The sequence below is a fragment of the Coenobita brevimanus genome, chromosome 115, assembly GCF_032717465.1.
Source record: "Coenobita brevimanus isolate Jiangsu-jjx chromosome 115, ASM3271746v2, whole genome shotgun sequence".
Classification (NCBI taxonomy): Eukaryota; Metazoa; Arthropoda; class Malacostraca; order Decapoda; family Coenobitidae; genus Coenobita; species Coenobita brevimanus.
Window position 1 is genome coordinate 3,564,439 of NC_137068.1, and position 20,188 is coordinate 3,584,626.

General features: G+C 39.8%; 1 protein-coding gene across 2 annotated transcripts; it reads right to left on the bottom strand.

The window, feature by feature from the left end:
• Positions 1-1,060: 1,060 nt before the first annotated feature.
• LOC145418539 (zinc finger protein 277) lies at positions 1,061-19,883 on the bottom strand. 2 transcript variants are annotated; one of them, XM_080286905.1, is made up of 14 exons: positions 19,807-19,883; positions 17,068-17,267; positions 15,874-16,045; positions 14,549-14,751; positions 13,748-13,883; positions 11,625-11,771; positions 11,009-11,125; positions 9,144-9,265; positions 7,566-7,662; positions 6,039-6,386; positions 5,098-5,219; positions 3,873-3,978; positions 1,209-1,240; positions 1,105-1,151 (listed from the first exon to the last, which is right to left on the bottom strand). In XM_080286905.1, the coding sequence occupies exons 1-14, from the start codon at positions 19,813-19,815 to the stop codon at positions 1,124-1,126; spliced, it is 1,839 nt and encodes a 612-aa protein (XP_080143031.1). In that variant the 5' UTR covers positions 19,816-19,883; the 3' UTR covers positions 1,105-1,123. The 2 variants fall into 2 exon arrangements, with proteins under 2 accessions (XP_080143030.1, XP_080143031.1); XM_080286904.1 differs by having other exon boundaries at positions 1,061-1,240; positions 19,807-19,881.
• Between the last annotated feature and the right edge of the window lie 305 nt (positions 19,884-20,188).

A 20,188-nucleotide genomic window follows, 5' to 3' on the forward strand; every position in this document is an offset into this window, starting at 1 on the left:
CATGGAATCCTGTGTGAAGCCATCCATATTAGAGATCTGAGAAAGGAAAGGCTGACGATTGACATATGGAGAACTGTCAACGGGTAGGAGGATATAATGTACATATGCTAGCATGGTTAGTGGTCTCTCAGTGTGTATGTAGTAACTTTTTTTATGTCATTTCTATTTTATTCTTGCAATTAAGTGGCTGCTTCATTCAACCTACATGACCCACCCAAGCAGTTAATGAAGACAGTAACTTGCCCTCTGAATTCAAAGTCCCTCCTAAGTTTAAAAAACAGTCCAGAGGTTGCAAAATTAAATATCCAGTAGTAATAAGGGAAGTCATCCAAGTGAAGCAATTAACAGTTATGACAGTAACAACCATTCGTCCATCATCCAATTCTTCACTGCTGTATATTTACTGTTGTTGTGGTCCAAGTTCATCTGGAGGTGAACATACATTTTAATGCATATTATTTCCATTGTGTTCATTTTTGCTTTGTTTATAAAGGCTCCAACACGCTGGCATGTCTTGGCCTTGGTAGCCATATTCTGCGTGGCAATGAGGACCCTGCAGCACCCCCACCCCTACAGTAACTCACCTACCCCACTGCACCCTAAGACTCTTGTATGTATTGTAATGACATACAAGAGATCATCAAGGTGCAGTAGGCAAAACAAGCAGCTGAGAATAGGCGTGCCACAAAATCTCCAAAACCACCAAGTTAGATGGATGGACTAGGAAGAGGGAGCAAAGTTTACCAGCCACATGCCATTGCTGGCACTAACCTCTGTCATACTAGGGCATCAATGTGTGGCATGTAAAGTACACGTAGTGTAATGTACGGCAGACAGTTAGAGAAACGTGTCTGGGAGAGTATGCTGGCATACTCTCCATATTAATGACACTCTGAAAATGGTCAGCAAAGAGGGAATGGCTCAGAATTAGTACTCAGGGTTAGAGGAAATGGAAGCTCCAGTTCTCCTTACAACCAGCTTTCCCATCCTTTTCAGGAATTGATTTTTATACTGTAGACAGGGTCTCTGCCAAGGATAGTGGTACACAGAATCTGCTACTTTTTTTTTTTTTATTCTGACATAAGGTTCAATTACCATGTCAGTGTCTGGTGCCATGCTCCTGTCAGTCATCAAAGAAGGGCACACTGTTTTGCTGGGCCATGTTTTCCAGCACTTCTCGCCGAACCGCCTCACTGCTTAGGATTGACTTTGGTATGTGCACTTCCTCACTGAACACCATCTGAAACATAGATGATGATAAAACATTAAAATATATCACTATCTTAATCACATTCTTACCATACTAAACAAGTGCATGGAAAATATCGATATGGAAAGAATATTTTAAAATGCTGATACACTACTTGGATAATGAAAGCAGAGCAAAGGTAAAATGATTAGTTTTGGTGGTGCACAGAGATGGGGATGAGCACAGAGCAATGGTAAACGTGATCAGCTTTGGCAGTGCACACAGAAGAAAAGTGGTGCCTGAGAATATGACTGGCAGAAGTGAAGAAAACTGTGAAAATGTATTCGGCTTTGCTGGGTGGGTGTGTCCAACACAGCGGGGCTGTTTGGCCAAACTGTCTAGGAAACAACTACTACTGTGAAAAAGTTGAAGAATGAGAGGGCATTAGGTGTTGATGAGTATGGAGGAGTTGCTTTGCTGATGAATGACAAACAGCAAGGAGGAATGAAAGGTATATAAACACATCTACTCAAGGTGTACATGTGTCAAATCTGAGTTTAAGATGGTGAAAATGGCACTAATCATTCACTTCATATGCACCTTGTATTTATGCAGATGTAGAGTACAGGTTTGGGGAACAACTTTAGAAGAGTGTCATGACAAATATCCAAGAGTTATAATGTTTTTTACATGGAACCTGTATGGGAGAGTTGACACCAGTCCTGCAAATCATATAATGGATCATTATGGAGCACGTGATCATGGATGGCAAGTGAGACACATGTATCAAGAAAGGAGGTTATGCAATAATAATTCATATAGCAGGCTTAGCAGGAACAGCAGAACATCCCTAATCTGTCTGACTAAGAAGACCGACCAATCGCAGGGAAGCAATCATCCCTGCAGTCTGTCCTGTGTAATGAAACAATGTTCCCTTGCGGCAGACAGCACCTTGCCACAGAGAGACAGGGGGAAGAGTATGGAGTTTTGGTTCATGGATGGACATCACGTTTTCATCTCTCCACCCAGTTACTAGAGGTACCATAGTAGGCTCCACAACACCCTGTTGTCTGGTTATAAGGTTACCACCAAATATTGTAAATGGTTTCCTGGATTACAGGAAACCAGTTTGTCACTCTGTGTCAAGTCACCTAAAGGCAGTATTACATCAAGCAAGTGGATGATATGAGCCCCCACCTCCCACCTACCACCAAGCTTAGTGAAGCATACAAATTCATCTTCTACAAGAGAATGGAGAGCGTTAAATGTACCCTAACTGATTACGTGTTTGTACAGGTCACTGGGAGTGTTGCTGATATGGTGGCATTGACAGCAGCACGGTGGCTAAAAAAAGAGAGGTGTACTCAAGTGAAAGACTGACAGGGGGTAATGTGAGATTCAAAGCACAGGCAAACTAGAAGACAGTCAAACGGCACATACCTTTGCCAACACCAATATAATCTACCATTTATAAAGCAACTTCCATCCAACGTAGCTGACAAAGGCAACTAATTCTGTTAAACAGTTTCAAAGAAGGCATATCTCCACAGACCCCAGAGAAATTTATGATTTATTCCTGCATTCAGATCCTGATCCATTTGAATATCTACTCAACTCTTTCTTGATCTCATACACACCTAACCACCATAGATCACTGAAATCTGGTAACAGCTGTTTGAGATGTTATCCACAAACAGACAGACAGACACATATGGGGGAATACATAATCTCCCCCAACTTCACTGGCAGAGATAATAAATATGAGCAAAAGATAGGTCACTTAATTGGGAGCTAATGGACTGAAAAATTTTTATACAAGGAGTGTGTGGTTGTAAATGCTAATGCCATATATGTTGAAAGAGCAGCAGCAGAAAGAAGAAAGTAATGGCTAGGGTGGATGTGATAAGAGATACAACCGAAAGGAGGGAATAAACTGAGAAAAGAAAAATATGAGTATGGTACTGGTATGTGTAGACCAGTAAAAAACAAAAAAAAAACAAAAAATAAAAAAAATAAGGATTGTCAGGACCAACTTGCCTAGCCCTGGGCTCCTACGCTCCTCATGGGGCAATGTAGGATTGGATGATGGATGGATGGATGAAAAAAATAAGGAAAAGAGGTAAATGATGACCCTGGAAGAAAAAGTATGTAAACTATTCAGAGTATGGGAAATTATTATGGAATAAAAAATGTAAAAATGAGGGTGGAGAGAGTGTGGAAAAGTGAAGGATGAGATTGAAAGAACAGCAGTGAATGGCAATGAAGTATGGAGAAGTGGAGAGAAAGGCTGATCTATGGGAATGACAAGAGCAGAGTGGCAATAAAAATAATTACTGGTTCTGGCTGAGCACTGAGAAGGAACGTGATGCCTGAAAATGACTTGGACAGAAGTGATGAATGCTAAGAAGATGAAGAATAGGTAGGCAATATACTCTTTTTACTTTAATTTGACCTAAAACTGTCATCTCTCCACCATGAATGCTGAGATATAACAATAGACTGGCACAAGAAAGTGATGGTAGTCATGAAGAGGTGTTATGTAAAGGATGGAGAGCCACTGCACTGTCTTGCTCTGCCACTATGCTCTGTGAAATACGATGCAAAGGAATGAAACTCTGGGCCAAGTTGATGTGAAGTACCAACCAGATGCCCATTAATGAGGTTGATATAAAAATGTTGTTACCTCTCCCCTGCTGGTGTCTGGATGACTTGGATCTTCATCGTCAGAGTCTCCCACTTCCCTTAGTTGCTGCAGCAGTCCATCACCCTCCAACACCGGCCGCAACCAACTGATACAGAAAAGTTTGTGTTGGAAGATCAGTATTTGTGGATACAATAACCAGAAGCACATACGGCCCATCCCACTTCACTCCCTCTGAGGTGTTGGAGTTCAAGGCTATACTACGTGTACCTTAGTCTATTGCACTGAAATGCAGATGACCAGCCTACTTTCTCTGATGGCATTACATAATTTAAAACCTCCAATCACATCTTGTGAATCAGTCCTATGCAAAATCATCACTCCAACTGGGACATTCTGGCCACTAGACCACCAAGTGCCACACACTTACCAGACTTTGTTTTTCATATAGTAATTTGGAAAGTAGTACACTTGTAATAGTGATCGTGCTGTATAATCTCAGAGAATGCCCTCCACATTACACAGCGATACTTGTCATGAAACAGGGGTAAAAATACTACCAGGAACATATCACCAGTATTGCCATCACATTATTTAAAAAAAAAAAAAAAAAATCAGGAGTGGGTAGTTATCAGTACCTGGTACTACTAGTAAAGCTGATTTTTAAAAATGCATGTTAGGGTATGTATGTGACAGGGTAAACTATATTAGCATTATGGCCAATGGAAAGGAAAGGAAAATATAATTCCAAAATGTAATGGCTGAGTAGACACACACACACACACACACACACACACACACACACACACACACACACACACACACACACAAAATATGCCATGCACTCTCCTCTCATAAAGCTTAGACATGGCACCCATTTAAGGGTGTTTTGTTAGGCATACAGCATGTTGTGATTGGATGACTCTCCTGGCATCAACTACTGACCCTCCAGGGGAATCGAATGCCCCACTCCACATTCAACTGTATGCATTCCGACTCATTATACCACTTCCACTCTAACATGACTTAAAATTATCATCTCTCCATACTGAATAGAGATGAAGAAGAAACTAACACCAGAATATGTGAAAGTGATGAAGTGCAATGGAAAGGATGTAGAGCCATAGTACTGACTTCTGCCATTTAGCTACATGGAATAAGCTGCAGAAGGAAAAAATCTTGGCCAAGTTAAGTACCACAGATCAAGATAGCTACCTAAGAGGCTTAAGAAATAAAACACACACACGTCAAATCTAAAGTGTCTAACCATTTGTCCTGGAAGAGATGCTGTTGCGGCAGAGCTGTGTGGCCAGCCAGGACTCTGTGTTCCTCCATGGTGGCCAGCTGCTTAAACACTCCACCACACACATAGCACTCACTCTTGCTTGTCTGATGCCACAAGGAAAAGATAAAAGTTCCAGTATGAAATTTATTTGTTTATAAATACATTCCATAATGATAATTTAAACCAAGTTAAACAGTTTTTAATTATTACTTGCTAAAAACAATTAATAAGAACTCCTGTAACAGAAACTCAATGACGAGATAATATTTACGAGGAAGAGTGTGTGAGGATGAGAGGCATGGCACTATGCAAAGACAGAGTTTTTTTTTTTTTTTTCCACCAGATGATGCCTTGGATGCTTATCTTCAAGTTTATAATAAACAAAAACTAAAAAAAAATACAATATATATATTTTTTGTGTACCACGGGATGGGATAGAAAAAGGTAATTGTGCAATCCACGGGTTAAGGGCTCTTAACAATAATAAAACTTATGTAATTCTCTTTAGCCTGGGTTTCTCTTTTTCTCTTAATCTTCACCTCTTAACCCCTTCAACACAATGACACCTTTTGTACTTAAGCTTACTTTTATCACACTATTATATTCACCTTTGGAAAGATATTTTTACAATAAAGAAGGTTAGACAGTGCCTGCTTTAACCCTTTCAGTAAGAGAGACCTTTTCTTAACTGAACATAATTCTCTAATGGTATGAAGAATAAAGTACCTGTGGAACCACTGTATGGAAGAATTTAAAGAGATACTGGACAGAAAAGAAGCTACTGTACTTTCTGACTGCTCTTTCTTGTTTATTCATTTAGCAGCTTTACGAGATGCTCGGTGATGATTAAGTGTGGATGAAGAGTGAATGGTGTGTTAATGAACTAAGTGAGTTACATTCAAGTTCTTACAAATGGTACTGACCTTCCATCTAATGTAGTTAATAAGCTTCACTTGTGTGTAGAAGGGCAATGCAGCCATCACTTCAGCCATGTTGAAGCAATGTAGGGCAGTCATGTGTGCACAAACTTGTCGGTGTGCACCAACGCCATGACTTGTGTAGCGACAGAACAGGCACATCACCGCTCCATCTTCTGCTCCAACCTCATTCACCATCCCTCGCCAGTCCTCCTCAGCATCATTCAAGTCTTCACCTTCTGTGCCACTCCCCAAATCCCGTACATCATCTTCCGCACAGGTGATCTGATGTCTGAGCTGGGAGTCTCGTAGGATGGAGTCCTGATGGTTTGGCACATCTTCAGGAAATACTGGCTAGGAAGAAAACAACAAACTGTTATAAGTATCACTGCACACTTAAATACATTCCTTCATGTTACTGAGGATGGAATCAAAATTAGAAATATACCGTATGTGGAATCAAAAATTCTACCAGTACTTACAGTATATTAAAACAAGTCACTGATTTTCCTAGACATATCTACTTATTATATACAATAATCCCTTGATTATCCGACGTAATAGAGCCACAGGCACATCCAGACAGTGGCTCTCTCTGGATAGTGGACTTCTCCTCTGACTCCCTTTTGTACATACCATAACTTTGAAAGCCACTGTAAAAGGCCACTACAGTACATTGTACAACACTTATTCCTGGTGTTTTGCACTATTCTATCTGGTCAAGCAGACCTATAAACCACAGCCAAGCAATAATTATGGTCAACCAGACCCATCAACCACAGGCAAACAATCACTACAGCCCTAAAAAACATTGGGGGGGGGGGGGCAGCCAGGCGAAAATGTTCGCGCAGCATTTTATCTGGCAAAAATGGAAAAATGTATGAATAATGGTTTTGAAGAGCCAGATCACAGCATCCAGATAAAGGATGGTCCAGATAGTGGCCATCCAGATAATTGAGGGATTGCTGTAGCATGGTTTTTAAAGTAAAGAGTAGTGTACAAGAAGGAGCAAGGAGAGACAAAAAGATTACGAACACTTGGAGACAAAATAAAGAGGAAAAACACACAAAATGGAAAAACAGTTTAACAGCACAGTACTGTAGCTGTGCGTAAAAGATTCAAATAGTTCAAAAAGTGAGAGTACAGCATGTACTATGAAAAAAAAAAAAAAAAAAAAAAAAAAAATCATGGTAAAAGTAAAGAAAAAGGTAATGGAATACTGAAATACTGTATACTGGTGCTCACTCAATATCTAATGTATGGTGTGTCCAGTTGGTCTTGTTACAGTTGTTAACTAAGAATGTACTGGACAGTGAAGGTACCATCCAGCTTGATACCAGAATTCCCAGATACCGTATGAGCAAAAATGTTGTTCATATTACCTGCCTGCAGAGAACAAGTGCTGTTTCTTTGTACATAACCACATATGCCAATACCACATAATTACCAAGGCAACTACAGCACCCTTAACCTGACCCTAACAGAATATGGAAACAATAACTGGTATTACAGGCAGTGATGTGGGCATCTTACCTCAACATTTGCTATTATCTCTGGATCATTTTCATCCATCCCACTGTCTTCTAGATGGAACAGGAGCCCGTCATTTTCACGCACTGGCTTATGGTATCTGAAAGGTATTATACCACATCCTTCATTATCTGAAATATACTATAGTAACTCCTATGGTAAATGAAATTAAAGTAGCCATCACATATCTAAATGCAACAAATCAGCCACTACAGTATTTGTAATACATTGAGGAGAGATGTCCATATGTGCAAGCATAGAAAGCAACACTCTAAAATACGAAGGTTGATCTATGCCTGACTGCCTCTGAAGCATGCACCAAGGTATGGGAATCCCTCCTATGATGCAAATAACTGCTGCCCACTACAGTCTGTGTTTCATATACACAATGTACATGAAACTATCATTTAAGTTAAAGTAAATTTTGTTATTGTATCCTAAAATCCAATCCAAACTACCCCTACTTACTCTTAGTATACTCCAAAACTACTACTTTCATCTCTATCCTATCTCAACATTCAGCATTACCTACTTTAATATAATATAGAGATCAGCTGCTACGCTATTTTACGCATTTTTTACATATAGCATATCCATACCTTTATTTAGGGTTCTGGAATTGTACATGGTACAGAAAGTAATATGATATCAGTGTTATGAGCCATGTCTAGCATCACCACTAGGACTGAATGATAATTATATGTGCATAGAATTTCAACCTAAGTCCTCCTATGTGAGTGCCAAGTTATTCATGTACAGTATTATCAACAATCTGACTGTATAATGATGTATTATGTCACCAAAACACTGATGAAACACTCGGATCTAAAGAGTTTTCTTTATAAAAAAAAAAAACTTTGGCATCTCTAGGTAATAAAGGCCCTCAATTAACTAATATACAGGACTATGGTCTCACAGTAACCACAGTTATATCTGAAAGGGCAGTGTTGTAAGAACTGTCATTGAATACCCTGAATATGACAACCTTACCACTAACCCCCTTCCAGATTAATGAATTTTATGGAACAAAAATAATGGCAAGTTGAATAATAAACATTGCCACTTATGAAAAAATTTTAACCATTCAGTTAGTGGACATTTTTTATATTTTTTTTCTTGCTATCTTCAGATAATATTATTTACTTTAGGAAAATATGTGGTATACTGTACACACATATTTAGGGGGGCGTTAGATATACATTTTACTGTTCCCTACACTACAAAAGTTTCCCCTAAGATGAATAAAATTGTTTGATGGTAACATGAATATCTATCTATAATTCAATCTTCTATTGCTCTCTCAGGAGTTTACAGGCTCAGGAGTGAAGAGACCCAGGGTTAAGCTACTCTGTCCTGACATTTAAGATAAAAATGACAAGTTATTTTTCCCTGAGTGGCATCATGTGAGCTATACACTCCAACTTTCCCTTGGACTTAAACTCCTGTTGGCCATACCCAGTCAAAGCATCTCAACCTACCTAACCACCAGGCATCCATTTCCTGGCTATACAGATATCCCCCAATGTAGTAAATGGTTTCCTAGCACATCAACTGCTTCAAGGGTTTACATATGGCACTCACTGTGGAAAAGACCAGAGTGGGTTGCGAGGTAAGTTACAATGGCCAGCCTGGGACAAGTGGTCTTCAAAATTGTCCTGGGAACTGAACATCAATTGGCACTGAGGACATCGCTGCTCCCCCACCTGTACACACACACAAATACCCATCAGTACCATCAGCATCCTATCTCAACTTTCACTGTACTTCCAGGAACATTATCATCATCATCAACTTATTTCCTAGTACATTATTACATATCAGCTGCCAGTTTACATCTGGGTTGGGTGGATTCACAAATGACACATGCCCAACTTGTAGAGCAGGCCCAAACATATATAATGGAGCACTGCACAGCACACACCACACAATGACACAGACACAACATCATTGGTGCAGGGAACCTATGGGACAATCCCCACAGGCTCAGTTGCCTACCTGTGGTCAATGGGTCTGCTCAATGAGTCAGACTGGAGCTGAGCACAAACAAAAGGAATGGGAAAACACAAAGACTGGGAAATACGTGGGCAGGGTAAACATGCATCCATTCGTTTCCCACTAAAACTGCTTCCCAATATTCTACTTGAATAAAATGGGCACCCCTTTTTAATGGGACAACGTTCGGATTGACTCTATTGGATACGTTTACGTGAAGCTACAGAATGTGGTGAAGATTTTTAGGGGTATCAGATAGAGCCAGGATTTCGGGGGCTTGAATGATGAGTGAATGGAAGCATGGCCCATCAGACTGGGGCAACCTTGGGCTGTCTGGATGTTGCTACTCCTCACCCTGCCCTAGAGTGGGAAAGGAGGTCCGAATGATGATTACGATAATATAATGGGGAAAAATAAAGCTTGATATGGCAACAAAAGTACTTTGATATGAAACTATATGCTTATATTTACTACTTTAAAGCTGTCCTGTACCCCATGCCCTCCACGGCCCACAATGGGAAATATTAATTGGCTGTTTTTTACCATTATGTATAAAGCAAAAATACATTAATACACAGAACTTATCACAAAGACTAACTGTATGTTACGCCACTCTTCTTACAAACACAAAACATCTTCACAGAACCAGGTAAACTGGATGCCTTGAATGTCCCTCCTCTTCCACCTCTGAATAAACAGTACGGGTATATGCATATAAACACAAAATAATGGCCTCTGGGCCATTCAGAATCTTAATTAATTTATACATTTCCTGTCTCATTCATTTTTGACCCATCAGGAGCATAGGTGACTGGGGCTAGGTTATGCAGACCTGATATTAAGTGAGAATGGCCGGCCTTATTCACCTATAAGTGGCATTATGTGAGCATAAAACCCCAACCAACCCTTAGAAGCCTCACCCAGCTGAAGCACCTAAACTCACAAGACCACCAGGCATCATTTGGTTAGATGGTTAACATCCAAAATAGTAAATGCTTTCCTGGGTTACATGACTATGCTATGTGTACATTGCATGCTAATTGTAACAGAATACAACATGGCAAGAAAATGGTATCAAAGCAAAATGCAACACACACACAACTGACTCTGCCCTCACAGTAATGGCAGACCCATACCACAACATATTTACCCAACCAATTCTCATCATGCAACACAGACAATCATTCAGGATAAAGACCACATGCAGAACCTGCCTAAAGTGGATGATATTATGCAGTGTAATAAATTCCTTCCCTAAGTGACCATGGATCAACAAATTCAAGAACAAGCACATAAAGGTACATGAGTATAGTCATACCTTCCGGAACAGTACTCCTTTCAATTTACAATAAAAAACTAAACATGATACAAACACTAATGCACTGCTAAGCAAAAAGGGAATTTGTATAACATATCGGTAAGTCAGGCTGTACAACACAACTACTATCACTTACACAAGATCTTATGTAGTTCACTATCTTCACTTTCTGGTAGAAATTAAAGTTGGCAGTGATATGCTTGAAATCAAAGTTGTGATGAACTTTCATGTGGTTGAACAGCCCCCCAGGAATCTGAAATTTATTAATGGATAAAATAAGTATCCCAACTTCTTGGCACCACCCCAAAGGCTGAAGCCCTTTATCATCACACCAAAAGCTTAGGCCAAAGAAATAATAACTCCCTGGTGGCACAGAAGTAAAATAGATATTCTGTGGGTGCTCTCTCTCTCCCTCTCCATTGTTGGAGACCTTATTCCCATGAGAGGTGGCCACAAACAAATAGCCTCCACGTTGTCCTGTCCACTGCCAAATAGCTGCCCTCCCTTCAACTCACACTGTCCTCTCACATATATCTCCACTCCATTCCTCCATCTCATCCTTGATCTCCCCCTCCTCCTATCTTGTCAGTCTCTAATTTTCCATCTTTTCCACGTGGCCAAACCAGCTCTAAATATTTCTATTAACACTTTCAATCACATCCACATCTACACCACAATGCTCCTTTACCTTCTAATTTGTCTGCCTGTCTGTCTCTCTCATATATATAATCCCTTCATCTACTGTGCATTACCTTTCTTGTGGTATACTGGCAGAAGAGACATGTAGTTGGTGGAGTGTCATCCTCCCTCCACTCCTCACCACCCTCTCCCTCACCCAGGCTCTCAGTGTCACTCTCTTCACCCAGGTCTCGCTTGGTCTCTTCCCATGGTGTGCCTGGCTAGTTATCATATACGAAGGAACCCATTAAAACACTCCATAATTAACATGCAATACAAGAAATAATATAGTCTTTTTACTCTAACTCCGACTAAAACTGCGATCTCTTGTTCTTGAATGATGAGTTGTATCAAAACATTAATTCTCAAGTGACACTAGTCATGATACAAAAGAACTCATGAAAACACTTCTTAATTAAAATGCAATAAAAGAAATAATATAGCCTTTTAATCTAACTTGGACTAAAACTGTGATCCCCTGTTCTTGAATGCTGAGTAGTATCAAAAGATAACTACTCAAATAATACTTGTCAAGATGAAGTGTTCTGTACAGGATGCAGAGCTATAATTATGTCTTTTTCTGTCACCAGGCTATGAAAAGCAAACAGCAAAAGGACAAAAATCTGGCCCAAATTAAGGTGAAAGAACAATAGTAATGGCATAATTAATTAAGAGGATACTAACTCACAACTACACTAAACTATACCCTATTCACTTTTAAGTAGGTATAAAACTGCCATCTCTCCATCTTGAATGTTTATCAGTAACAAGAGATTAACAGAAGAATATTGGGTTATTCAAGAAAAATAATATGGAAATGATGCTGAGCTGTAGTATTGTCTTATTCTGCCACTGGGCTATGGGAAATATGCTGCAAAAGGACAAACACTTCCACCTATTTAAATGGATGATCTGTACAAAGAAGTCATTTTAATTTTCCATCCATCCATCATCCAATCCTACGTTGCCCCATGAGGAGCATAGGAGCCCGGGGCTAGGCAGTTGGTCCCGACATTTAAGATGAGAGTGACCAGCCTCACTCATCCCTGAGTGGCATTACATGAGCAATCAACCCCAACCACCCCTTGGATATAAACCTTCACCGGCTCAATCCGACTGGAGCACAATAATTACCCACTAAACCACCAGGCAACAAAATTTGGTTATATGGTTACCACCCAGCATTGTAAATGGTTTCCTGGTGTACAGGAAACCATTTGGCTTGTCACTCAGTGTAGAGTTACCCACAGGCAGAAGGAAGAGGAAAGAATGAAGGAAAGAAAGAAAGAAGAGGGAGTGTAAAGTTACCCGTAGGCAGAAGGACAAGGAAAGAATGAAGGAATGGAAGACAGAAGAGGAGGGAAGGAAAGAAGGATGGAGGAGAGGAAAGGGCAAACATCCGACAGTTTAAATGGATGAACTGTACAAAACAGTATTTTCCAAAGACCTCTTGAACTTAATGAGTAATGAAAGCTACATATAACCTCTCTAGATCATTAAGTCCGTCACATGCTAACTAGATTACATAATACTCTTCTAAGTCAACAGGTTTCTAATGGGCCACCTGGAAATGTATAGAGAAACAAGAATGAAAATACAGACATTACCATATCATATTGTAGGAGTTAACTATTTGTCTATGCAAGTAATTACCTCAGTTAACCCTTAACTACAATGACAGCATGCTTCTAAGAACACAATTTCAGAGGCTCCAACAGAACAGAAGTGTGACAATGTACAACAAAAACTGAACCCCCCAAACTGAAGCCTGCCAGATATAGACAGAGCTGTGGCAACAATGACAGGCTGGTACTTATAGCTTTCATAAATGTTCCTCTACCTCCCTATCCCCTGACAGGATGGCAAAGGACCGCTAAGGTATGATGGAACTGAAGAAAAACAGAATAATTTTTAAGGTTTGCAATATGGTGATATTTTTGCTGCATTCTTGAAGAGTTTTTATATTATAAAGTTTAGGCTCCTAATGCACCCCCTGCACCCCTAGTTGTTCTTAAGACAATTCATCATGGATGCACATCAGCGCATCCATCTTCCTCTAATTGCCGTACGGTAGGCGTGTTTCTGATATGTTTGCTGTTCAGTGTTTGGTGGATACTGTCAAGGCCACAAGAGCAACAACGACCAAAATCTGTAGCTTTGGAAAGGGGTTAAAATTGATAAAAGCTGCCAAACTTACCCTCAAATAATTACGGAGGTAGAACTTATCATATATCTTGTTCTTGGGGTTGAGGCAGCGGTGTTGATGTTTGCGCATGTGTGTTCGCAACATCTTGATATCACCAAACACCTTTTCACAATACAGACACACCAGGCTGGCAAGTTCGTAAAGACCACATAAGAGGGAGAGATCATCAAAACCCCTTTAATCCAAAGATGCATTTTTCACTTTGTTCTTGCCTGCTTCAGACATTTTTGTTTAGCTAACGAGGGGACATCAGGTTGTGAAGGGATTAATGGACAATGTTTCAAAGCCCATCACTACAAAGTCTCTCCAAAGTTTAATAAACCATCTGGGGGTAGCATTAATAAAGAGTAATACACATCTATGGAAAGAGGGAGTTAAGCTGATTTCCTTATGATGAATATTAATCACATGCTGCACAGTGGGGGAATTCTGCCTGTGAGATGAATCCTGAGTTCTGAAACCCTGGATGATATCTCTAATCCGAGTTTTCCCGAAATACATTTTGCATAAATTTTGGAAATACACTACAACAATCTGTGGACACTGAAGTAAAACTCTGTCTACTAACATTCAAATTAAGTCCCTACTACACTAATGAAATATGCTTAATAAATGCAACTGATAGTTTGCTTTGATATGACAGACTGTAGTTTCCCCAATAAATATAACACATTCAAATATAATAGAAATCATCTGGAGATATTTCCTTACTCTACATCAGTTCTGGATAGAACATAAAGAAGTCATATGCGATTATGATACAAGTACAGTACAATAATAGTAATGACTCACTTGGTCAGTTTTTCCTGTAACAAGTCAAGGAGTTCAGCACCATACACAATGTTATCTGGATTGCCGAGTGAGAAGCTGTGCTGGGTGGTAAGGTGGCGCAAGCACTGAGTCACACCACCACTGATGATCTGACTGCAGTATATGCATTGTCTGGTAAAAGTCACATCGTTCCATTCCTTCTCCTTATGTTCCACTATAAACCTCTGTGGGATTACTTCAGCATTACAATATATTCTTGTTACAAGCTGCCTTTTGAACTTTTTTTTTTTTTTTTTTAAACTTTAGAACAGCCTAATGAAGCTCAATAACTGCCTTTAAAGATTTTTTCAGTCCTTCAATGAACAGACTAAAATGTATAGAAAGGGAAAAAAAGGTGATATTTTCACAAACACCCTTGATTTACAAACAGGACTGCCTGTACTGGTAATCCAGATATTTCTCAATACTGTACAAGTTGCTTTCTTTAGAATGTTGATGCAATTGGGAGAAGATGGGGGAAAAAAATAATAAAGCCACCTTTAATTATCTACTCTTTCAGGTTTGCATGCTTTTATCTTCAATGGTAATAACAAAACAACAGAATACAGTCACAGCGTAAACTATTTTTAACATTTATTAGGTACATATTTACTGTTACTTGCTTCAGTAAGGTAGTGCCCACAAACAGGAGGAGACAACCTCATTCACGCACATTCACTCTCTAACCTGCCATATGTAAATATCTAAACAAAGTAATTTTAAACACTCCATGACAGGCCTCACAGCTGTATAGTTTACCACGCTTGCTTCACTTCTTGTCTGTTAAATGATTGCTGACAGTGAGTTATCTCACCATAAACACTTCATTCCAATTAGCTCTGATACATACTCACTTCACACCCACCTGGAAACTAAGAGCTCATGTAATCTTGCAACCTTATTGTTCCTTCCTCAGCATTCAGTTTGTAAATCCTTATCAATCTCTCATCACTCAATATCTTCTTGACCACATCAGTTTAACACACCCTGATCTGCCCTTTCCAAAATTTTATATATTTTTCCTAATTTCTAAACTGTAATCATATTAAAGTAACCTAAAAACAATATACAATTTACACATTATTTTAATCATCCTAAAGAATGAGGGGTATTAAGAAATTATTTTGCTTAACAATAGTGACTCTAACTTCAGGAACTGTTTGCAATGTGTGATAGAAAATTTAGAAATGATAAAGACTGACTGTATCTAACCCGTCCAGTGTGAAAGGTCTCTCCCAAGTTGAACAAGAAAGATATAAAAAATATGTCATATGACTAAAGTTGTAAAAAAAAAAGCAATCACTGACCAGCTTCATCTGCCTGAGTGACAGCCTCAGTCGCTTGTCCTCAGGTAACTTGTCACACAGGAGAAAGAAGGTCTGGCTCTGACTCTTCTTTCCTGGCTGAGTGTTTGTGTTGATCACCACACAGTAATTAAGTAAATCAGCTCCACGCAGCTTCCCCCAGTACAGAACATACCTGCATAAATCATCCACGAAGCATTCAAAACCAACAGAAGACAAGATATCATCTGTCTATCTATCTATCTATTGCCAGACGCCTCAATCCCGTTTGGGGCGGCCACAAACAAATATGTCTGGTAACTCAAATTATTTTTCTAACAAGTCCAAATAATGATGCTAACTGCTTTCACTCCCTGATTAATTTAACGTGTATTCCATCTTCACAAGGCATAGCAGTGTCTGATATTTCTGTTGTAAAACATTAGAAAAAAATAAATATCGTACAAACTTATGCCTGTGAGGTGGATCCAGGATTAAAAAAGCTTGAATTGTGTGTGAAAGAATGTATGGGCAATTCCATGGAGCACTGAGGCATGCTTTTGATAGTTCTGTTTTTATTCTCTCACTGTTTCTGGATCCTACCTCACACCATTTTATGTGGGAAAAAAGAATGGGATGAAATCTTACGGTATACTACCAGTCCTATGTCCTTTCACATTCTCCATTCACCATCCATCCCATTCCTCACAGCATACAAGTCTGCCTAGCTCTACAGGATCATTGGTAAGTATGTGACTCAGATCTAATGTTTCTGTAATACTATTTAGGTAGGCCATTCAACAAGATGTGGCAGTAGTTTCACTACCCTTGTTCTTTCAGTGACAATGACATCATGCAAAGAAAAGTGGATTGTATGAGACTCGAGATATGAAGTAACCAGTATTTACCCTCACCAATACAGATTCTAATCTACTTAACACCATGAATGCAGCGATGTACAGTACATTTAATTTCAAGCTTCCTACTTTCGGATGATTTTATTCGTCTTAGGGTAAGTGTCAAGGGGTTAACAGACACTATTTCTAACTACAGTAGAGTACATCACTACAAATGGCATCTGGCATCTCTAAAGCTGCCAGATCATCTGGAGGCTGCTTATAACCTTTTTTTTTTAAAGGTAATCAGACTCAAGGGGTTAAGCTACCCTATCAATAACATTACTGCTGATTTTTAAACAAAATTTTCATGTATACTCACTGCCTAAGGTCCGCTACTTGTTCGACTTCTCCAATCACCAGGTTGTGTGCAGTCAGGATGTGCTGGAGGAACGGCTGTGAGTCCCGCATCACCTCAAACATCTCCTCACACAGCATACACGCCACCGCAGCATCACTCTCAAAGTTAAAGTCCAGGGCGGCAAAGTCCGACCCATAGCTGGACGTCTCTGGCTCCAGCTCCTGAAATGCAGTTTTTAGATGCATTTACCCACCAAGCTTGGGTCTTATAAAAGTTTATTCTTCACATCTCCTAACATTCTAACTATGAAAGACTTAACTGGATGGGTTAGACAGAGCATTTATAAAACCCTTCAGAATGAGAGGCCTTTCCTATGTTAAATAAAATCACATGGCACCAATATGAATCAAGTAAAAAGGATGCCAGCTGGATTCCAATGGTTATGAGCGGACACTTTCTCTAACAGCAGTAAACAGAATCATCTCTTAAAATTCAAGTCACTGATCCAGCTAAACCTAAGATTTTATTCTGGTTTCTGAACAGGCATATTTTTTCCCCAACCCCAAAGGATATTTCTAACAAAACCATTAAAATCTATCTAAGTAAATCCTACCAGTGGTAAAGTTACATTTCAGTATCTTAATCTGGCTAAAATGCCACAAAAAATAGCTGAAGAGCACTTCTTGGGGAAAAAAAAACTGAAACAACAACAAGATGTTACATGATTTTACCTAAGAATAATACAGTATACTGTGTGCTCGCAATTGTGCCACAAACATAACCCTTTCAAACCAGTGATGTGTGTGTGTGTGTGTGTGTGTGTGTGTGTGTATTCTCACTAACTTCAGACAATTTTATTTAGCTTTGGAGACCTTTCTCAAACTTAATGGTTAGATTTAGGCTTCATGAACCCCTTCACGGCTACAGTATCATCATTAACAGACGTGATGAACGTAAGATGAGCAAAATTCCAGGCGAATTATTACTCAAAGCTCCAGTTGTCAATAACTGAAGTACTCCTGACTTCCTAAATAATCCAAGTTGTACAGCCTATACACAAAATGACAATTTATTTAAGAACTGGCCTGATGGCTTTTACAGCAGAACAAATTAGGGTACGATACAGGTAAAAACTAACAGGTAGCTAGCCTGTATTTAATTGCATTCCCATAATACTGCAGGTGTAAGTGTGAACAAAACTGACCAGTACTAAGAAAATCTAAATATAAAATACACTGCTGGATGAAAAGGGTTAAGTCTGTTATGTTATGGCATGATAAACAGGGCACCAGTTCATTCCCCAGGCATAGATATTTGTCTTAACCCCTAAAACGCGGATCGTCGCGTTTGCGACGCTCGGCCATAAGGGCAGGACGGCGGGTCGTCGCGTTTGCGATTTTAGTACATTTTGAATAACCGCGGGCAAGCAGGCTCCAGCTGGTATTGTCTATCAGTACCACCATCCTCTAGCTACAACTAGCATACTTTACCTTTGTACTACTGACCTCAGTTGTTGCCAAATATCGCGTTTTCCCCCCGTACCCCCCCTACCACGGCCCGGCCAGCCTGGCTGTGATACATGGCAGCGCTCTGAGCGCTCAGAACTGTAAATCTGCGATCTCCTCTCACAAGCAGTTTATGCTACTAGGAAACGCTTGTTTCCCCAGTTGTAACACTAGCTTTTGCCTCTGTTTAGTGTCAGTTTACTGCAGGCTTTCAAAGTGAGATTATGGCGAGTTCTAGCTCTTCCCAGTCAGTGCAAGCGGCCGACAGGAACAAGAATAAAGTGGTGGACGTAAGGCAGAATAAAAAGCGCGCCGTGGTGATCTTTTGGGAAGTAATATGATTGAAAATAATGTAGTATACATATTTTTAGCTGTGAAAATGGAAATGTTTGTTGAGTGATGGGAAAACCGCCGCCACAGTGCATGTCGGCCGTACGCTCCGTTGATTTTAGCCTTATTTTCAGTGCTTATTGTACAAATACGGATTCCTAACTACCTTTACGTTGTAGTATAAGGTTTACTGTGACAGAATGAGGCTGTGGTAGAGGGGAAACTGGGTTGCTGGAGGTGTGAAAGTGAAAATTTGGTTACCCAACCTTGCAAGTCTCCACAAGTCCTTGGGTAGTCCACGAAGGCTCAACACCTGTCTCTGGAGAAAGCTGAATGTAAGTACTATCTGCCATACCAAGTATAATGTTCTAGGGTTAATCTCTGATTTTTGGCGAATATTTTCCTACAGGTACTCAGACCGCGATACAACCCCGCCACTCGGCGGGGATCGACTGTAAACACACGCGTTTTAGGAGTTAAAGCTTACTCTGTGCACGTTTCTTCATAAAATGGTGAATAAGTCCGAATTTAATCTAACCTGACCTAGCTTTGCCTGAACCTAAGTCAACGTGGTATTATTGCGGTTTCTGACAGACGTTCTCTTCGGTTTCCCTCACTACTTTACGTAAGTTTGGTAAGTATTAGGTATATTGGTCATGTTAGTTCTGGTGGTCTATGGCAGATAAGATCGATTTGGTTACGTATTTTAGGTATTTAGAAGTTAGAATAACATGACTATCGGAAGCAGCAAATTTACCAGAAATCTGATCTATCCCGGGCATAATTCAACCTACCAATAGGCTTGGCTAATGTAAAATTTCACCTGATTAGTATGGCTGGGTTAGATTAATCGGTAGTAGGTTCCCTTATCAAAATGCCTGCAAGAAAATGGGCATGCCATTATCAGTACTCAGCTCGCTCTTACCCAGTTCATTTAGCAAGAAAACCGAAGAAATTAATCACTCTCTAGAACTTGTGTCCCTTTCTCCAGTTGCCGTAAATCCACTAGACCACAGTTCACAGCATCACTAATATGGTGGTGCAGAGAAGTATAAAATAAAGCTTAATGGAGAACGACAATTTCATACTCCCCTCTTACCATGGCACACGAGGAAAGAAAGGGTTTGTTATTGTTTACATTTATAGAAAATTGGCTTCAAAACGTTATAAGGGGTGACTACACTAACCACAGGGCTTAATAACCACTCTCACCACCATCAGCAGTTCAGCACAACCACCACCACCACCAATAATAATAATAATAATAACACCCCACTTCTACACGTACTTTACACACATTTAACAAG

Bases quoted from the DNA above. Each gene is read 5' to 3' on its own strand.
- LOC145418539 (XM_080286904.1), bottom strand. The intron at 16,046-17,067 runs GTGAGTATACAT...TGATTTATGCAG, and splicing joins CAAGTAGCGGACCTTAGGCA to GTATGTTCTGTACTGGGGGA. The intron at 11,772-13,747 runs GTAAGTTTGGCA...TATGATAACTAG, and splicing joins ACCTCCGTAATTATTTGAGG to CCAGGCACACCATGGGAAGA.